Source organism: Mustela lutreola, chromosome 7 (assembly GCF_030435805.1).
Source record: "Mustela lutreola isolate mMusLut2 chromosome 7, mMusLut2.pri, whole genome shotgun sequence".
Classification (NCBI taxonomy): Eukaryota; Metazoa; Chordata; class Mammalia; order Carnivora; family Mustelidae; genus Mustela; species Mustela lutreola.
In genome coordinates, this window is record NC_081296.1 from 26,402,801 (window position 1) to 26,418,173 (window position 15,373).

At 35.8% G+C, this 15,373-nt stretch overlaps 1 protein-coding gene across 7 annotated transcripts in view; it reads left to right on the top strand.

Annotated features, from left to right (window-relative positions):
• TJP1 (tight junction protein 1) overlaps positions 1 to 15,373 on the top strand; it is a 242,313-nt gene that overhangs the window by 187,549 nt on the left and 39,391 nt on the right. For all 7 annotated transcript variants that reach the window (XM_059180180.1, XM_059180181.1, XM_059180182.1 and 4 more), the window contains 3 exons: positions 2,162 to 2,265; positions 2,858 to 3,026; positions 3,835 to 3,982. In XM_059180180.1, the coding sequence (XP_059036163.1) occupies positions 2,162 to 2,265; positions 2,858 to 3,026; positions 3,835 to 3,982 (421 nt within the window). The remainder of the gene's footprint in view (positions 1 to 2,161; positions 2,266 to 2,857; positions 3,027 to 3,834; positions 3,983 to 15,373) is intronic.

Here is a 15,373-nt window from a genome sequence, read left to right on the forward strand (position 1 = left end):
AGGGGCAGGGGAAGCAGGCTCCCCGCTGAGCAGAAAGCCCGATGCGGGACTCTATCCTAGGACCCTGAGATCATGACCTGAGCCGAAGGCAGTGGCTTAACCCACTGAGCCAAGCAGGCGCCCCTAAATAGCACTCTTAAATAACCATCCCACTACTGCCTTTCTCCAATGCCAGCACCCTTATCCAAACTACCATAATCTTTTTTCTTTCAGCTGTATTGAGATGTAATTAACATTGTATGTAAATACATAAAATTTTATGCACTTAAGATACAAACTTGATGGTTTGATATACATATACATTATAAAATGATCACAGTCAGGTTTATCACAGCCATCATTTACATGATAATCGTAGTTAACTCACATTCTCTAATAGTTACTATTATTATTTTTTGGTCTGGTGAGCAACCCTAACCTCTTCAGTGAACTTAGTAAGTCTCTAAAACTAGACTCTGGATCCCTTCCAGTCAGTTCTACAGACACTTTCACAGAGATGCATTTATTTTTAACCACCCTGTCTCTACCACTGCCCACCACCTACTCCCACCCCACATAATCACACATGCACACCCTCATCCTTCTGGTTCAGTAGTATTTCCACTTTAGTATTTTTTCTTTAGGGAGGCCTTCTCAGACTCCATTCTGGACATGAAACCCTGTATTGCCTTTATCTGTCCTCTTACACTTATATTTGCCCCTAGTGCGTGTGGAGGTTGCCAGGGAGTGCAGGGACTATCTCTCATTTGCTGCTTTTTTATCCACAATGCCTGGCACATAGTTAATATTTACCTAAGGAAACACTTGGAGTATATGAATATATGAGGATTATTTTGAAGTCATCTCTTTATTGGTCATTTATAACTTTTTAATCTTTTTTTTTTTTAAGATTTTTTTTTTTTTTTTTCCAGTTTTTTGAGAGTGAGAGAAGCCCTTGGGAGTGGGTAGGAGCAAGGGAGAGGAAGAAGCAGACTCCCCACTGAGCAAGAAGCCTGACACAGGCTACATCCCAGGCCCTGGGATCATGGCCTGAGTTGAAGGCAAATACTTAACTGACCAAGCCCCTGTAACTTTTTAATCTTAAATAAAGAGAAGTTTGTCATCAATACTGTATTCTTTTGTGATACAACAACCATTTATTAAACACATATACTTGCCTGCCTAGATCCCCTCAAAAGTCATTTTATTTTTTTTACCGTGATTTTCTTGCTTGTGAGCGCTCTTTGTGTATTTGCCTTAAGTTAAGCTGTAACTCTGATGTAATTTATAGAAGTTTGAGTTAGCCGACCTGCTACCCATCCCATATTAAAAACAAAAACCCCAAGATCTTTTTTTTTGCCCCCCCCCACCCCCACTTCCTTAATGCAGAACGACACTGTCCTTTTCTCTTTCCTGAGAAAACCAGGAGCAGTGCTTTTCCTGTTGTTGTTATGTTGTTGTCATTGTTGTAGTTTACAAACAGAATTCTATAGTTTTGCAGGTCCCTGGACAGTTTTCTGGACACTCTGGTACCTTCCTCAACTGTGACCATTTCCTCACCCACAGATAGAATCAATGTTGCCTTACTTTTGGATACTTGATGTTAAAAGGAAAAGACTGGCATTTATAATTCATGCCTGTATCTGCTCAGCTAGTTGAAGCCTTAACACTAGTACAGAGTTTGTGTCCTAATGCTCTACATTTGTCTCTCCAGTGTTAGAGGTTTGTAGGATTGGAAATACTTTCGCTCTAGGAAATTGTAGAAAACAAAAACAGTGTATGCTTGGTAACACAAGTCATCAGTAAAATTGCCAACCTCTCCAGAGTTTTTTCAACCTCAGGCAGTTCATTTTTTAGAATTGTATTCATTAAACCTTCTGAAGAGCTAGTGTTTTATTACAACATAGAAAGAAATGGTCTGTTATTCAGGGCTTTTTTCTCTGAGTAAAATGGAATAAGGTCTGTCACTCTTTTGCTTGAATCATATAACTTCCTTTGCTTTCATGTTGATTTGCACACTTTTGATAATTAGAAGAGATGTCATCTTTGCAGGGTAGCTAAGAATAATTTCTTATTATTGGTTGTACTTAAAAACTCAAGGTGGTCATTACTCTTATGCTTTTAAACTCTATTTAAGTCTCGTAGCATTTTACACTAAAGACATTTAAATATATTCTTTCAGAATATGGTCTTCGATTGGCCAGCCATATATTTGTAAAGGAAATTTCACAAGATAGTTTGGCAGCAAGAGATGGCAATATTCAAGAAGGCGATGTTGTATTAAAGGTATAGTCCTGTTCTTACATTTTAAGGAATTGAAATAGAAGACAAAATTCTAGTGTAACCATATAGCTTCTGCTAATGCTGAAAGCAATTTTGCAAAAAAAAAAAAAAAAAATTAAAAACTAATGTTTGGGGCACTGGATGGTTTGCCATTTTTAGTGGACAAAAATGGTTTGTCTGTTATTACATGTCAACACTGATGTCTTTCTTTGGTACTGGAGTCATCCTGGCAAATTAATCGCTACAAATGAATATCACTCACTGTTAGGAGCTACTTTGTAGGTAGATACATTTAGTCTTACATAATAAGTGTTTTGCTAACTAAATATTATTAAAATGTTTGTTAGTTTGTTTATAAGTAATAGAAAGTGACAGGCTTGGAGATACTAATTTGGGTTTTCTGACAAAGCAAGAGTGTATTAAAATTTTATTATTTTGGGGAAGAGGAGTACTTCGATAATACAGGAAAGTATAAAGGGAATATTTTGCTGCTTACAGCAAGCCAAGGATAATTTAAATATTCCTGATCCATAACATTAAGTTAACATTTGTATTTTTTTCATTTATTTTCAACCTCGTTTCTTTTCTGTTGCAGATAAATGGTACTGTGACAGAAAATATGTCACTGACAGATGCAAAGACATTGATAGAAAGGTCTAAAGGCAAGTTAAAAATGGTAGTTCAGAGGGATGAACGGGCTACCCTATTGAACGTCCCTGATCTTTCTGACAGTATCCACTCTGCTAATGCCTCTGAGAGAGATGGTGAGTACAGTTCTGTTCGCAGAGCCCCTTTAAGTGACCCTAATGAAGTAGTAGGAAGATTTGATGTGTTTGAGTGAAATACTTTTGTACAAGCCAGACATCTTCAAAATCTAAGAATTACAAATATATATATTGTTTATATATATATTAGAGGGTAGAGGGTTTACTTTTAGTTACTTTCTAGTTTTATTGAGAAAAGCAGCATATATCCATGTGGAAGTTTAAGGTGCATAGCATAATGGTTTGATTTATGTATATCATGAAACAATAACATAATATGTTTGGGTAACTCCTATAGATAAAATTACAAAAAAAGTTTGCCTTTTGATGAGAACTCTTAGGATTTAGTCTCTTTAATAGCTTTATATATACCATAACAGCACTGTTAGCTGTAGTCATTATGTTGTACATTACATCCTTGGTGCTCATTTATTTTGTAACTGAAAGTTTGCATCTTCCTCTAACTCCCCGTACCCCCCACCCCCAACTCTCCTGGTAACCACAAATCTGAACTCTTTTTCTGTGAGTTTGGTCGTTGTGTGGGTTTGTGGTTTTTTTGTGGTTGTTTTGTTTTGTCTTTCTCTGACTACTTCGCTTAGCCTATGCCTTCAGGGTCCATTGATGTTGTCACTATGTATTTTCTGTAGGCAGCTCACCATTTTTATCAGTGGTTGATGAAGTTAATGCTTTAAAACATCAGTTTTATATGAAATTATATTTAGTAGCTTATATCTTTTATCCCTGGAGTACCTTACATTTTACTATAATCATTTTATGGGAAAATAAATAGCACCCTTTTACCTAACAGACATTTCAGAAATTCAGTCACTGGCATCAGATCATTCTGGTCGATCACATGACAGACCTCCCCGCCACAGCCGGTCACGATCACCTGACCAACGGTCAGAGCCTTCTGATCATTCCAGACACTCTCCACAGCAGCCCAGCAGTGGCAGGTAAATCACACTCTATCATTAATATAGTTATGTGTGCTTGATACATGTTTCTGGTATTGCTTACAAATAAAACTAGAAAATAGATTTTCTTTTGATTATGAAGTTTAGGTAGGGCTTTTTGTGGTTTTGTGGGATTTAAAAAATCAATTTAGGGATTATCTAGAAAACCAGAGGTCACTGAAACTTCTTAAAGAATGAAAGAGTAAATATCTTAGGTATGCAAGCTACACAGCTTCTTGTTAGTACTCTGTCTTTGTAGCACAGAAGTGTAACTGTAGACAGTATGTAAATGAACGGGCAGGGTCGTGTTCCAATAAAACTTCTTATAAAAACAGTTGGCCTTAAGCTGGAATTTGCTGATCCACAGCATTAGAAGATGCTAGCTAGCTTATAGAATCTATTGCTTGGGCAGGTTAACTATACCAGTAGTTCTTTCCTAGACAGTTTAATCTGGACTTTGTTTTCCCTTTTAAAAATACACTGGGTATTGTATGTAAACAGTGCATCTTGGAACACTGCTCTGAAAACTAATGATGTATTTTATGGTGACTAACATAACACAATTAAAACAAAACCTAATAAAAATTAAAAATACACTCTTTGGTATTTATCCCAAGGGGGTCTGGTATGCTAGTAGTATATGACTTATCTGCGTTTATATGGTCTTTGGGATTGCATATACATTTGAGAAACTGAAAGTTATGGCCCTTGTCTCTAGAAAAGGGCACATGTACACATACATGTAGCATTTTACATAAAATTTGTGGACATTCCCAGGGCTCTGTAGGCTACCCAATTGATTTGTTGTTTTCAATAATAATCCATATGGAGATCTTCAGGAGGCACTTGAAAACTTGAGTGGAACAGTTTAGGATTAGAGATAGTTATTCCGGACTTAACTTGCATGGAGGTGTTAACTCAAGCCATAGATGTCACTGAAGTTTGGAGAGGCCAAGTGCTTTGGGGAGTGCATTCCTTAAGGAAGGTGAGGAGGCAAGAAAGAAGGAAACAGAGAAAGGAGGAGTATCTGGCCAGAAGAAAGCCTTTAAAAGATTGTCAAAAGCCATAGTAATATGGTTGTACACTGTTGGTTTTAGAAAATATGTGAAGCTGATACTTTCTAAATTTCAATTTCAGGTTTGTAAATTATAGTAACTCTGATCTTTATTTTAAGGTTGTAATGATTTCTTTAAAAAGGAATATTAATAGTATTGTCACAAGCCAGTCCTGGTTTATCTTATAGCTGATTATTATTATTTTTAACTGCTACAAGTTAATATGTTAGTTCTAAAAATCTTCCTGACACAGCATAGATGTTACCTAGAAAAGGATTGCTGCCACAGCACACAGTGATATAACTAACACCCTTGGATGCTTCATGGGAGCAGCTATAATTTTAACACATTTCTCTCACCCAGAAACCATACTGGTATCAAACAATTTGGACATGATTTTCCTTTAAAAAAAAAAATCCAAATTTTGACCGTTAGTTTTTATTGTGAGCAAATTCGAAATTTTAGAAAGTTTTTTTTGATGCCTACTTTTTTCATTTTAGAGTTCATTCACACTTGGCATCTGTAACTTAAAAGTTGAGGGATTTTTAGAAAAAGATTTTTTATATTACAGTTGGGATGTTTTAATTGGGAACCTCAGGTATTCTTATGGGTAACACCAATTAAATGAAATCTTTTAAAAATGCGGAATCCTGGGCCCTGTTCTCAGATAGAGGCAAGAAATAGTGGTTTTTTGTTGTTGTTGTTGTTTGTTTGTTTGTTTGTTTGTTTTAAAGTTCCTGGTATTATTCTCTTCTATGCACTACCAAATTTAGGAATATGGTTAGAACATGTATCATATACTAAAGAAAAGAGAATACATCATCTGCAGAAGACCCAGAGTCTTCAGATTATTTCCAGATATTTGTGCTGAAAATTTAATTCCTGAGAACTCTGTGACCTGCCCATAGGCAAGATATACAGTAGTACCAGTTACTTAAAGGTTTTATTTCTTCCCCTAAAGTTTATGTTAAAGTCCAAATAACTGTGCAGTTATAGAGGATTATCCCGTGTTGAGAAACAATTTAGACGTTAAGAGTAAAATCCTGGTATTAAGAAACACCATGGGTCCTGTACAGCATTCCATCATTGTTATGACCTACTTAGATTTTTCTACATGATGTTCTTTCCTGAGAAAGCAAACATTACATGGACAGACTGCTTGGGAAAAACCTATTAGCTTATTAATTCATTATAATTAGGTGAGCAGTGTATCTTCACTATTGTCTAGAACAAGGTTTGGCAGACTACAACCTGTGGGCCAAATACAGCCCACTACCTGATTTTGCAAATAAAGTTTTATGGGAACCCATCCTCTAATGGCATAATTGGGAAGTTGCAACAGAGACTAAGGCTCAAAGAGCCATATAAGGAAAAAGTTTGCCAGGCCCTGGTCTAGAATGTTAAAATAGTCTTGTTTTTAAACTAAAAAACAATATATGTATAGAGAGAATTTTGACTCATTTTCTTACACCTTTCTTACACCTTATACCTTGATGCTTGTTGCCAGGTTTGTTTTGTATTTTATTCAGTAATGTTTCAGAGCCCACTCTGGGCCAAAACTTGGATACTGAGAGAGTCCACAGCTGGTGGCACTGTTGTATGGTGATTACCAAGTAGCTTTCACTGAGAAGATTCTTTTCACTGATCTCGGCGTGATTCCTGCACATGTAGAGAGTATTTGATTTGCAGGCTATGTTCTAAGTTTCTGCTGGGTTATAGTTTACTCTCCCTACTGTGTAACGTTCAGTTTAACACATCTGTTTTATGACTTTTCCTCCTTTGTAACAGATTATGTTTACCTTTTTTGTTCTGTCCTATGAACTGTTACAGTAAAGGTGACTGTGGTGCTACTGATTATCATAAGCAGCTGCAGTGCTGAAAAAACTCTGTTGTAGTAAAAGCTCAAACTAAGCTAATGTTGAATTTGGATTGTAAAGATTATGTTTTGTATTACTTACACTCAGGCATTCCATAAACTGTCAAAGTTTATTTAAGGCCTAAGTTGTCCGAAGTTTTTAGGGAATGCATTTTAACAAATAGTAAAGGTTTAATTTATATTTAGCATATCTTTAATAAAAATGGTTGCTTTTAATAAAAGTACTTGAAAGCAGGGTTTTAAGAAGTTTGAAACTTTGTAAAATTTTTAAATATTCTCTTTATTCATTGTTTCTCCTGAGAGAAAATGCTTACACTAAGTTCTGAAGTTAGTGGTATCAGTATTGATACTGTTTATGATATAGTAAATGCATCATGGTAAAATTGAATTTCTAGACTGAATGCACGTGTTGAGCCCAGTTAAGCTGATATATTTGGAATGAAAACTATTTATCTATATGGTCTACCTTTTACTATCAGCCTTTTACTATACAAAGTTGAATTTAAGCTCATGATCTTGTTTTCCAGGAGTGCCAGGTAAATCCGAATACCTATGCATATAGGGCATATAATGTATCTGCTTAAATGCCTTAGAGAAGTCTTGGCTTTTAAACTAAAGATCATTATTTTTACTTACACACTTTATGATTTTTGTTACCTTCCATAATTGTTTCCTTAGAAAGCTATAAATATTCTTTAATTCTAGTGTATATAGTTTCTGTCAGCTATTGCTTGGTTCTCTCTGGAACTTTGCGAATAGGCTAAAAATTATTGGGACATTTATATATATCAGTTGGATATTTCTTTTTACTCTTTTAAAATGTGGAGAAGTGCCCATCTTCTGGTGAATTTCAGATTTTGTTTTCTGGTTTTGGTTTTAGTTTTTTGTCGTAAGTAAAGGTTTTATTAACCTCCTATTTAACAGATAGATGGTTTATTCAGAACGAGATTTACATGTAATAGTGTTGGTAATTAACTTGGTTTAGGTGCTGCTGCATTTTCTTTTTCAGACTATGCAGTCTCTCATATTGGTTTGTTGGTTTGTTTTTGGTTTCTCCTTCATCTGTGAAAAAAGGGCCAGGTAGAACGATATGATTCTTGAAGTGTCTCAATGAAAATAATTAATGGATTAATGACTTCCTCCTCTTGGCTCCTATGCCTTCCATTCAGACTAAGGCAGTTGGTTGTGAGTTGACACAGCACAGTGAACACTTTACAGTAAAGATTCAAAGATTTTTTTTTAACCAGTAATTTTGATATTATCCTGCTAATTCTTACTAAACTATTTATTGATACCACGTATGTTATCAATATATGGTTATAAATTTATGCTGTGAACAGTCTAGGCAAGATCCATGCTGTCCTAGAACTTTAGGACTTATAGCCAGGTGAAGAAAGCAGATAAGTAACTTTGAAATATGAAAAGTAATTTACTTTAGTAATACATACTGTAAAGAAAACCATGGTATAGTTTGATAGTGAAGATGGAGGGGACAATATTAGATAACATGATCAGAAAAGGCTTCTCTAAAGTGACCTCATCTTGAAATGAGTAAGAAAGAGCTCTCCCAATTGAAGATTATTACAAAATAAGAATAACACATGCCATTACTCAACTTCTTAGAATAACAGCAAGATGACCTGTGTGGATGGATCACAAGAGCACAGGAGAGAGTGATTACAGTTCTAAGGAGTTTTTTCTTTAGTTTTGGAAAAAGTTATTTCAGTAGGAAAAATATGAAAGTTTTTTAAAAGGTTGCTTATTACTTGAATTGGGTTTTTTGGGGGATAATTTTCTTTGCCTAACATTTCAAAATGAGGGTAATACTGATTATCTACCCTGATGTTACTTAGATTAAGAACCAAATTGTTTTCAGTCTTTGGGAATTTTAGGTTACCAGGTTAAAATTCCAAGCTGAGGCTTTGTCTTTAATATGCTTTCTAAGAAGCCAGGCCAAGGAAAGACCTTCATTGGTGCATTTCTCTAGTAATTAACTAGAAGCCCAAGTATAAGAATGTGTGTCAATGAATACTGGTCAGTTTTAACTCTTAACAGGAGTTTATGGATCTAAAGATAGGAAAGCAAGCTTAAATATTATACTTTAGAGCCACAGTTTACAAAGTAAAAGTATGAATTTTATTTAATTCATCAGCTCTTATACAAGTACAATATAAAACATAAAATAAGATACTTAAAAAATGGACTGTTTGGGAGCGCCTGGGTGGCTCAGTGGGTTGAGCCGCTGCCTTCGGCTCGGGTCATGATCTCAGGGTCCTGGGATCGAGTCCCGCGTCGGGCTCTCTGCTCATCAGGGAGTCTGCTTCCTCCTCTCTCTCTCTGCCTGCCTCTCTGCCTACTTGTGATCTCTGTCAAATAAATAAATAAAATCTTTAAAAAAAAAATGGACTATTTGGTAATATGTGTTAAAAATAGCGAATGTATGAAAACTCTTACTTCCAGATTTAAATAATGTAGAACAATCTTCTTTTGTCCTTTTGAGGCTCTTCATTAAAAAACGAGAGTGTTGTAACACTCTTCTCTTATAAAATCAACCAAATGTACCACTCAATCAGATGATTGTTTTATTGAAAGAGTACCTATGTGAGTCAGTCCGTTGAGCATCTGATTCTTGGTTTTGGTTGCGTCATGATCTCAGGATCGTGGGATCGATCCCCACGTCAGGCTCTGTGGTCAGTGGGGAGTCTGCTTGGGATTCTAAGATAAATCTTAAAAAAAGAAAAAAGATCGTTTACTCCAAATATTAGCCCAAGTACCTGATAATCATTATACTACTGATGAAAGCGTAACGATGCTATCTTTAAATTAAAAAAAGGTCTTCCTTACTCCTCATTATTAAAAATTGTACATTTTTACAAAAATCAGTTTGAACAACAGATCTGTTTTTCTTCTAAATCATTAATCATCATCACCATCAAAAATGAACATGTAAGATGAGAAGCTCTATACGAAATGATAAGGATCATAAAAGCCTGTATCTGGGTTATCACCTGAAAGTCATTTGCCATAATAAGCAGTATAGATACTCAAATTTTTTCAAAAACATATACACTCACGCATATGTATGTCCAGACAGTAGATTACAGTATGTAAAGAATAAACTTAAATTGTGGGAAATTAGCTTATAAATATGCAAAATGGGTATAATAATTCCTTACTTTCTCAACATACCACCCTTCATTTCTGTGCCCAAATATCAACTTAGAATCTCTGCATCTCTCTCCCTTTGTCATCCCTAGAATTCTGTATATGCCATGCAGAAAGAGATCATTAATATTTTATTGCTGTTAAGGAGGAACTACAATGTATAAATAAAATTTTGTTTCCATATAAAGTTTAGAAGATTGAGCAATGGTCACAACATTCTAAATAGTCAAACTTGAGTGTGCCTTTAGTTTTTCTTTTTTCTTTTTTTTTTAAGATTTTATTTATTTATTTGACAGAGATCACAAGTAGGCAGAGGCAGGAAGAGAAGCTGAGCAGAGAGCCCGATGCGGGGCCTGATCCCAGGACCCTGAGATCATGACCTCAGCCGAAGGCAGAGGCTTTAACCCACTGAGCCACCCAGGCGCCCCTCGTTTTTCTTTTTCATGTCTTCTAGTCCTCCCAGTTGAACTCTTCTGTTACTGGAGAAAATCTGTGGGATATGGTTAAGTTGATTTCTAAACATATCTTTATTGTTAATTATGGCTGAGATGGTCCAGTAGCCTTCAAAGGAATTAGCATCTAGTTTTTATTTTCATCCTAGGTTCTCTATAGGTCTTGCCTCCCTTTATGCAACAAGTGAGTTTCTGAAAAGAAAGTGTAAGCCCGTTTTAAGTCATTTACCATGAAATAGGAATTTGAAGTTCGTTTTATAAAAGGATGTTTTACTGGAGTGAATGGTAAGCCTCAAGTTTATTTCCTATATTAGGACCACTTTTAAAATAAGGCATGACTGACCAGTCAGTTGAGAAGATGTTTGAGAGCTAGAAGCCTGAAAGAAAAGCTGCATGAAGAATGGGCAGTGTAGCATGTTTTGTTTTGTCAAAACAGTCAAGACAGAAAGTGGAATGGGGAGTGAACCCAGCAAGTTTAATGTAAAGAGATTAAATATAACCAGATTGGTGTAACAAAGGATTAGCTACTAAGAAGTAAAGGGAACTCTAAAGAATATGAGAATCAGGTATATGAACACCTGCTCCCCTTGGTGCTATGTTGGAATGACAAAGAGGAGGCTCCCCCCATGCATCCCTGGGGCTCAGAGCCAGCCATGTTGGGAAAAGCACACCCATGCAGGCTTCACTGAATGGCAGAGAATTTGGCTGTGATGTGTTGCCAGAAAAATGTGCAAGAATTTTTCCTCTAGTGTGCTTGAAAAAGGAGTTTCCTGGGCAAGTGTCTTGTTAGAGACCTTCTCCTGCGAAACCATCCTAGAGGAAGACTGCTGACTGCTTTGTGCTGTGAGAGCCTGCTGAAGGAACACACACCAGAACCCAGAGGGAGAGCCCCGGACCAAGCCACCTGCCCTCTGCCCTCTACCTGTAGGCGCAAACACTTGTGATTTTACTTACACCCGAAGTTTTTCACTTATAACTACTTGTTACTCCTTGCTGATCTGATGAAAGAATATGTTACTCTGCTACCCAGTTTACACGGTTGACTGGGTAAGGCTTAAAGAAGGCTGTTTACAATGAGTCCCTTTATGTGAACTGTAAAAACTCTTCAGAGACTGTGTTCCGCCCCATGTCTTAATAACTGTCTCCCACAGAGTTTTTAACCAGCCCAGAGCTTCTGGGTAAATGGATCACTGCCGTAAGATTGATGTACAAATGAGAACTCTGGAAAATAAACCTTGTCTCCTCCCCTCTTGGGGAAAAACAGTAATGCCCTTAAGAGGATCTTGAGGTCCTTGAGAATGTCTGAAATGTCCGTCTCAGCTACTTGGAGCCAGAGTATGTAGATAAACATGCATCTGACTCAGGACAGACATGATTTTTGTATAAAGTCAGCCTTCCTCTTAATAGTAAAAAGTATGTGTTTTTTGTTTTTGTTGTTTTGTTTTTTGGGGTAAAACTTAGATACTGTTTCAAAGCCAGTTGGGTAGAATTGTGTACGGAAGATTTGAGGAAAATGTATTTCATTGTCACAGCCTTACCAGTTTCTTTTGCTAAGCGCCACTGATTATAGACGAATTTGGTGTGTTTGGATTTGGTTTTTGTCTTACAGTAGACATAATGATCACGTTTGCTCATAATAGAACTTCATAAATGTTTGGAAAATCTGATTATTATATTCCTGTACTGTAACTGTAGATCTGTATTGCCCAACATCATTGCTACTAGCTAGCCACATGTGGTTACTAAGTGTTTAAAATGTGGCCAGTCCAAATTGAAACATATTTTAAATGTGATATAACACATTAGGTTTTGATGACTGTGCACACACAAAAAGATGTAGGTTACTTCATTAATAATTTCATTGCCTAATGAAATAATATTTTGGATGTAATACATTAAATGTATTCACTGATTTTACCTCATTTCATTTAATACAGATTTTAGAAAATTTGCAGTTACATAGATGACTTGCCTCATAATCCCGTTAGCAGTACTGCTCCCGATCTACATGTATTATTGAATAATGCCTCCATCTTTTGGTAGATAACAGAAATGCACTAAAAAGAGAGGTGATTCTCCAAATATTAACTGTATGGAAAATTTCATAGAATAATATGAGTTCCATCCACCTGAAATGTTATTTCAGTCATAACAGTTGTTACAGGGAGGGAAAAGTTGTGATGGGCAATATGGTATGAAAATTAACCAAAGACGAAAGTACTGGCAGTTTTATGTGATGGAGCAAGAGCCCTATTGCACAACAAATGACAGCTTGTTGGTTATCATTACAGAGGATGTTTCCATTAGAGTATTATAATTGATTCTAAGTTACCGAGATGGTGGTTATCATTAATTTCAGTCATTTTAAATTTAGTAAGTTTAAGTTATAAGAAAAAAAGTCAATTGTAACTATTTGTTTTTACATCTTTTTAAACAATTTAAAATTTACTTGTTGCAGAGCAATAAATCTGTAGAACTATTAAAATTATGCATTCTTTAATCTCATTTTCTTTAAAATGTTCATATTTGTATTTTTAATGCAAAGAATATAGGGGGAGTCTTCTGTTTTGTACCACCCTTTATACTCTGAGGTTCCTAGAGCAGTGTGGGGATAAAGCTTAATTGTATTTATTTATTCTTGGACTCATTGTACCTGAGATTTTATTATTATAAGCAGTGGCTAAATATTTTGACCTTTTGTGATTTAAAAATAGTTCATTCTGGTTTGATTTAGAAAATTCCTCGACTTTTATAGTACTCCCTAAAAAACTGGTTTATCTACATGCAGCTCATTAATATACATAACTTAAAAAACTAGAGTATACCCCTCATAGAAGTTAAGTAACTAGAAAATAGAAACTATGAAAAATGCCTTGTTGGTTTTTTTGGTTTTTGTTTTTTTTTTTTAATGTTGTGTTAGTCACCGTATAGTACGTCATTAGTTTTTCTTTTCAGGAGGGTAACTGAAGAAACTTTTTCTTGGTAAGAGACTGCTAATAATATGTATTAATAGAACCAAATCCTTTGTTTAAAGTTAGACTTAATTCCATTTAAAAATATTAAACATTTTAAGATGAACATTGTTTTTAAAATATTTTAAAACATTTCAGTCTTTACTCAGTAAGTCACGTGTACATATTTTTGTTGTAAAAATTCAAGTAGTATAGATAAACCTCAAATTCCACTTGGGTTCTGTTTTGTCTACTTCTCCCTCTGCAGGAAAACACTATTTGTTGCCTGTTTGGTTATACCCATTGAGGTCTTTCTCCATGTGAGCTTGTGCACACTGGTATATCTGTAGAGCTCTGGAGATACTTCTTGATGTCACAGCAGAGATACTCTGCAGCTTGTGCCTCACATCTTGTTTCAGAGTTATTCTTATGTTTCTACACATAGCTTTCTTTCATTGTAACTTATTTTAATGTGTTTTTGTCTCCCATTATAAAGCATCGTATGCTTATTAGAACAAAATAGCTCTTGAATTAAAAGCCTTTCTCCATACTTACACATACTTTTACAAATAAAAGGATCATATGTAGAGTTAGCTCTGCATGATTTTACTTATTTATGTGTGTGTTTGTTTGTTTTGGTGGGCAGCAAAACAAGGTTTATTGAGCTTAGCAAGGTGAGATAATACAAAGCTCCTGAGGAGGTAGGGGACCTGAGACGGTTGTCCTGTGTATGTTTTTAATAATTGAAAAAGTTAAGACTCTGCATATTATTTTCCAGCTAGCTGATTTTACTTATCAGTACAGGGTAAACATCCTTTGAGCTTATTCTTTTGGTGAGAAACTTTACCTATTATAATTCTGTTTCTAGGTGTTTGCCTGTGCAGTCACTATTGTTGTGTAAGCATCTTTGTCCATGATTTCATATACTGGCTCTTTTTGTTTCCGAAGTCATTTAAGAGTATTATTTTTAAATGTTCCTGAATAATGCCGATTATTTCCAGAAGTAATGTTTAAGACTACACTTATTTCTCAGAATTCCATGTTTACCAATCTGATGGTTGCAAATTGGTAACTGTTTATTTCCAGTTCATGGTTTCCTGATTAGTGGAGCTGTGCATCTTTTTATGAGATTATTGATGGTAGTGTTGCTCCCTCAGTGAACTGCCAGGTTCATTTCTGTTGCTTGCTTGCTTTCTTCCTTCCTTCCTTCCTTTTTTCTTTTTTCTCTCTTTTTTTCTTTTCTTTTCTTTTTTTTTTTAAGAACATCTTAAATTTTTAATCCTTTCTTTACAGGTTACCTAGACCACTTTTGATTAAGAAAACTGTAGAAAGTTAGTAACTGCCACAAGCAAACACGAGGTGGTGGCACGTGTCAATTTTCCAGAGTCCTGCTTTGTGGGGGGTCTAAATGTGTGGCTTGGGGTCTCTGCTCACACTCGCTGGAATTCATCGTGGCAGAGTTTAGTCCACAGGTCGCTTTTCCTCATTTTCTTTGTAAACTCTTCAGGATTCTCACAGAATTTTTTACCGTCCTCAGAGTATTCTTCAGGTAGGTGAGCCCAAAGTGGGTGCTCGGGCTGGGGTCATTCACCAATGCTATGTGGGACTGGATTACTTAGTGGGTTTTAATTGCTGGCTTCCAGTTTTTAGCACTAATTACTGGGCAGACAGACTGCCCCTTGTCATCAGTGTTGTGATAGATCTTTGTTTTAAATGTGACTGCCTTCAGTTCAGGTCATGATCCCAGGTCCTGGGATCAAGCCCTGCCTCTGGCTCTCTGCTTAGCAGGGAGCCTGCTTCCTCCCCTCTCTCTCTCTGCCTGCCTCTCTGGCTACTTGTGATCTCTGTCTATCAAATAAATAAATAAAATCTTTAAAAAAAAAATGTGATCT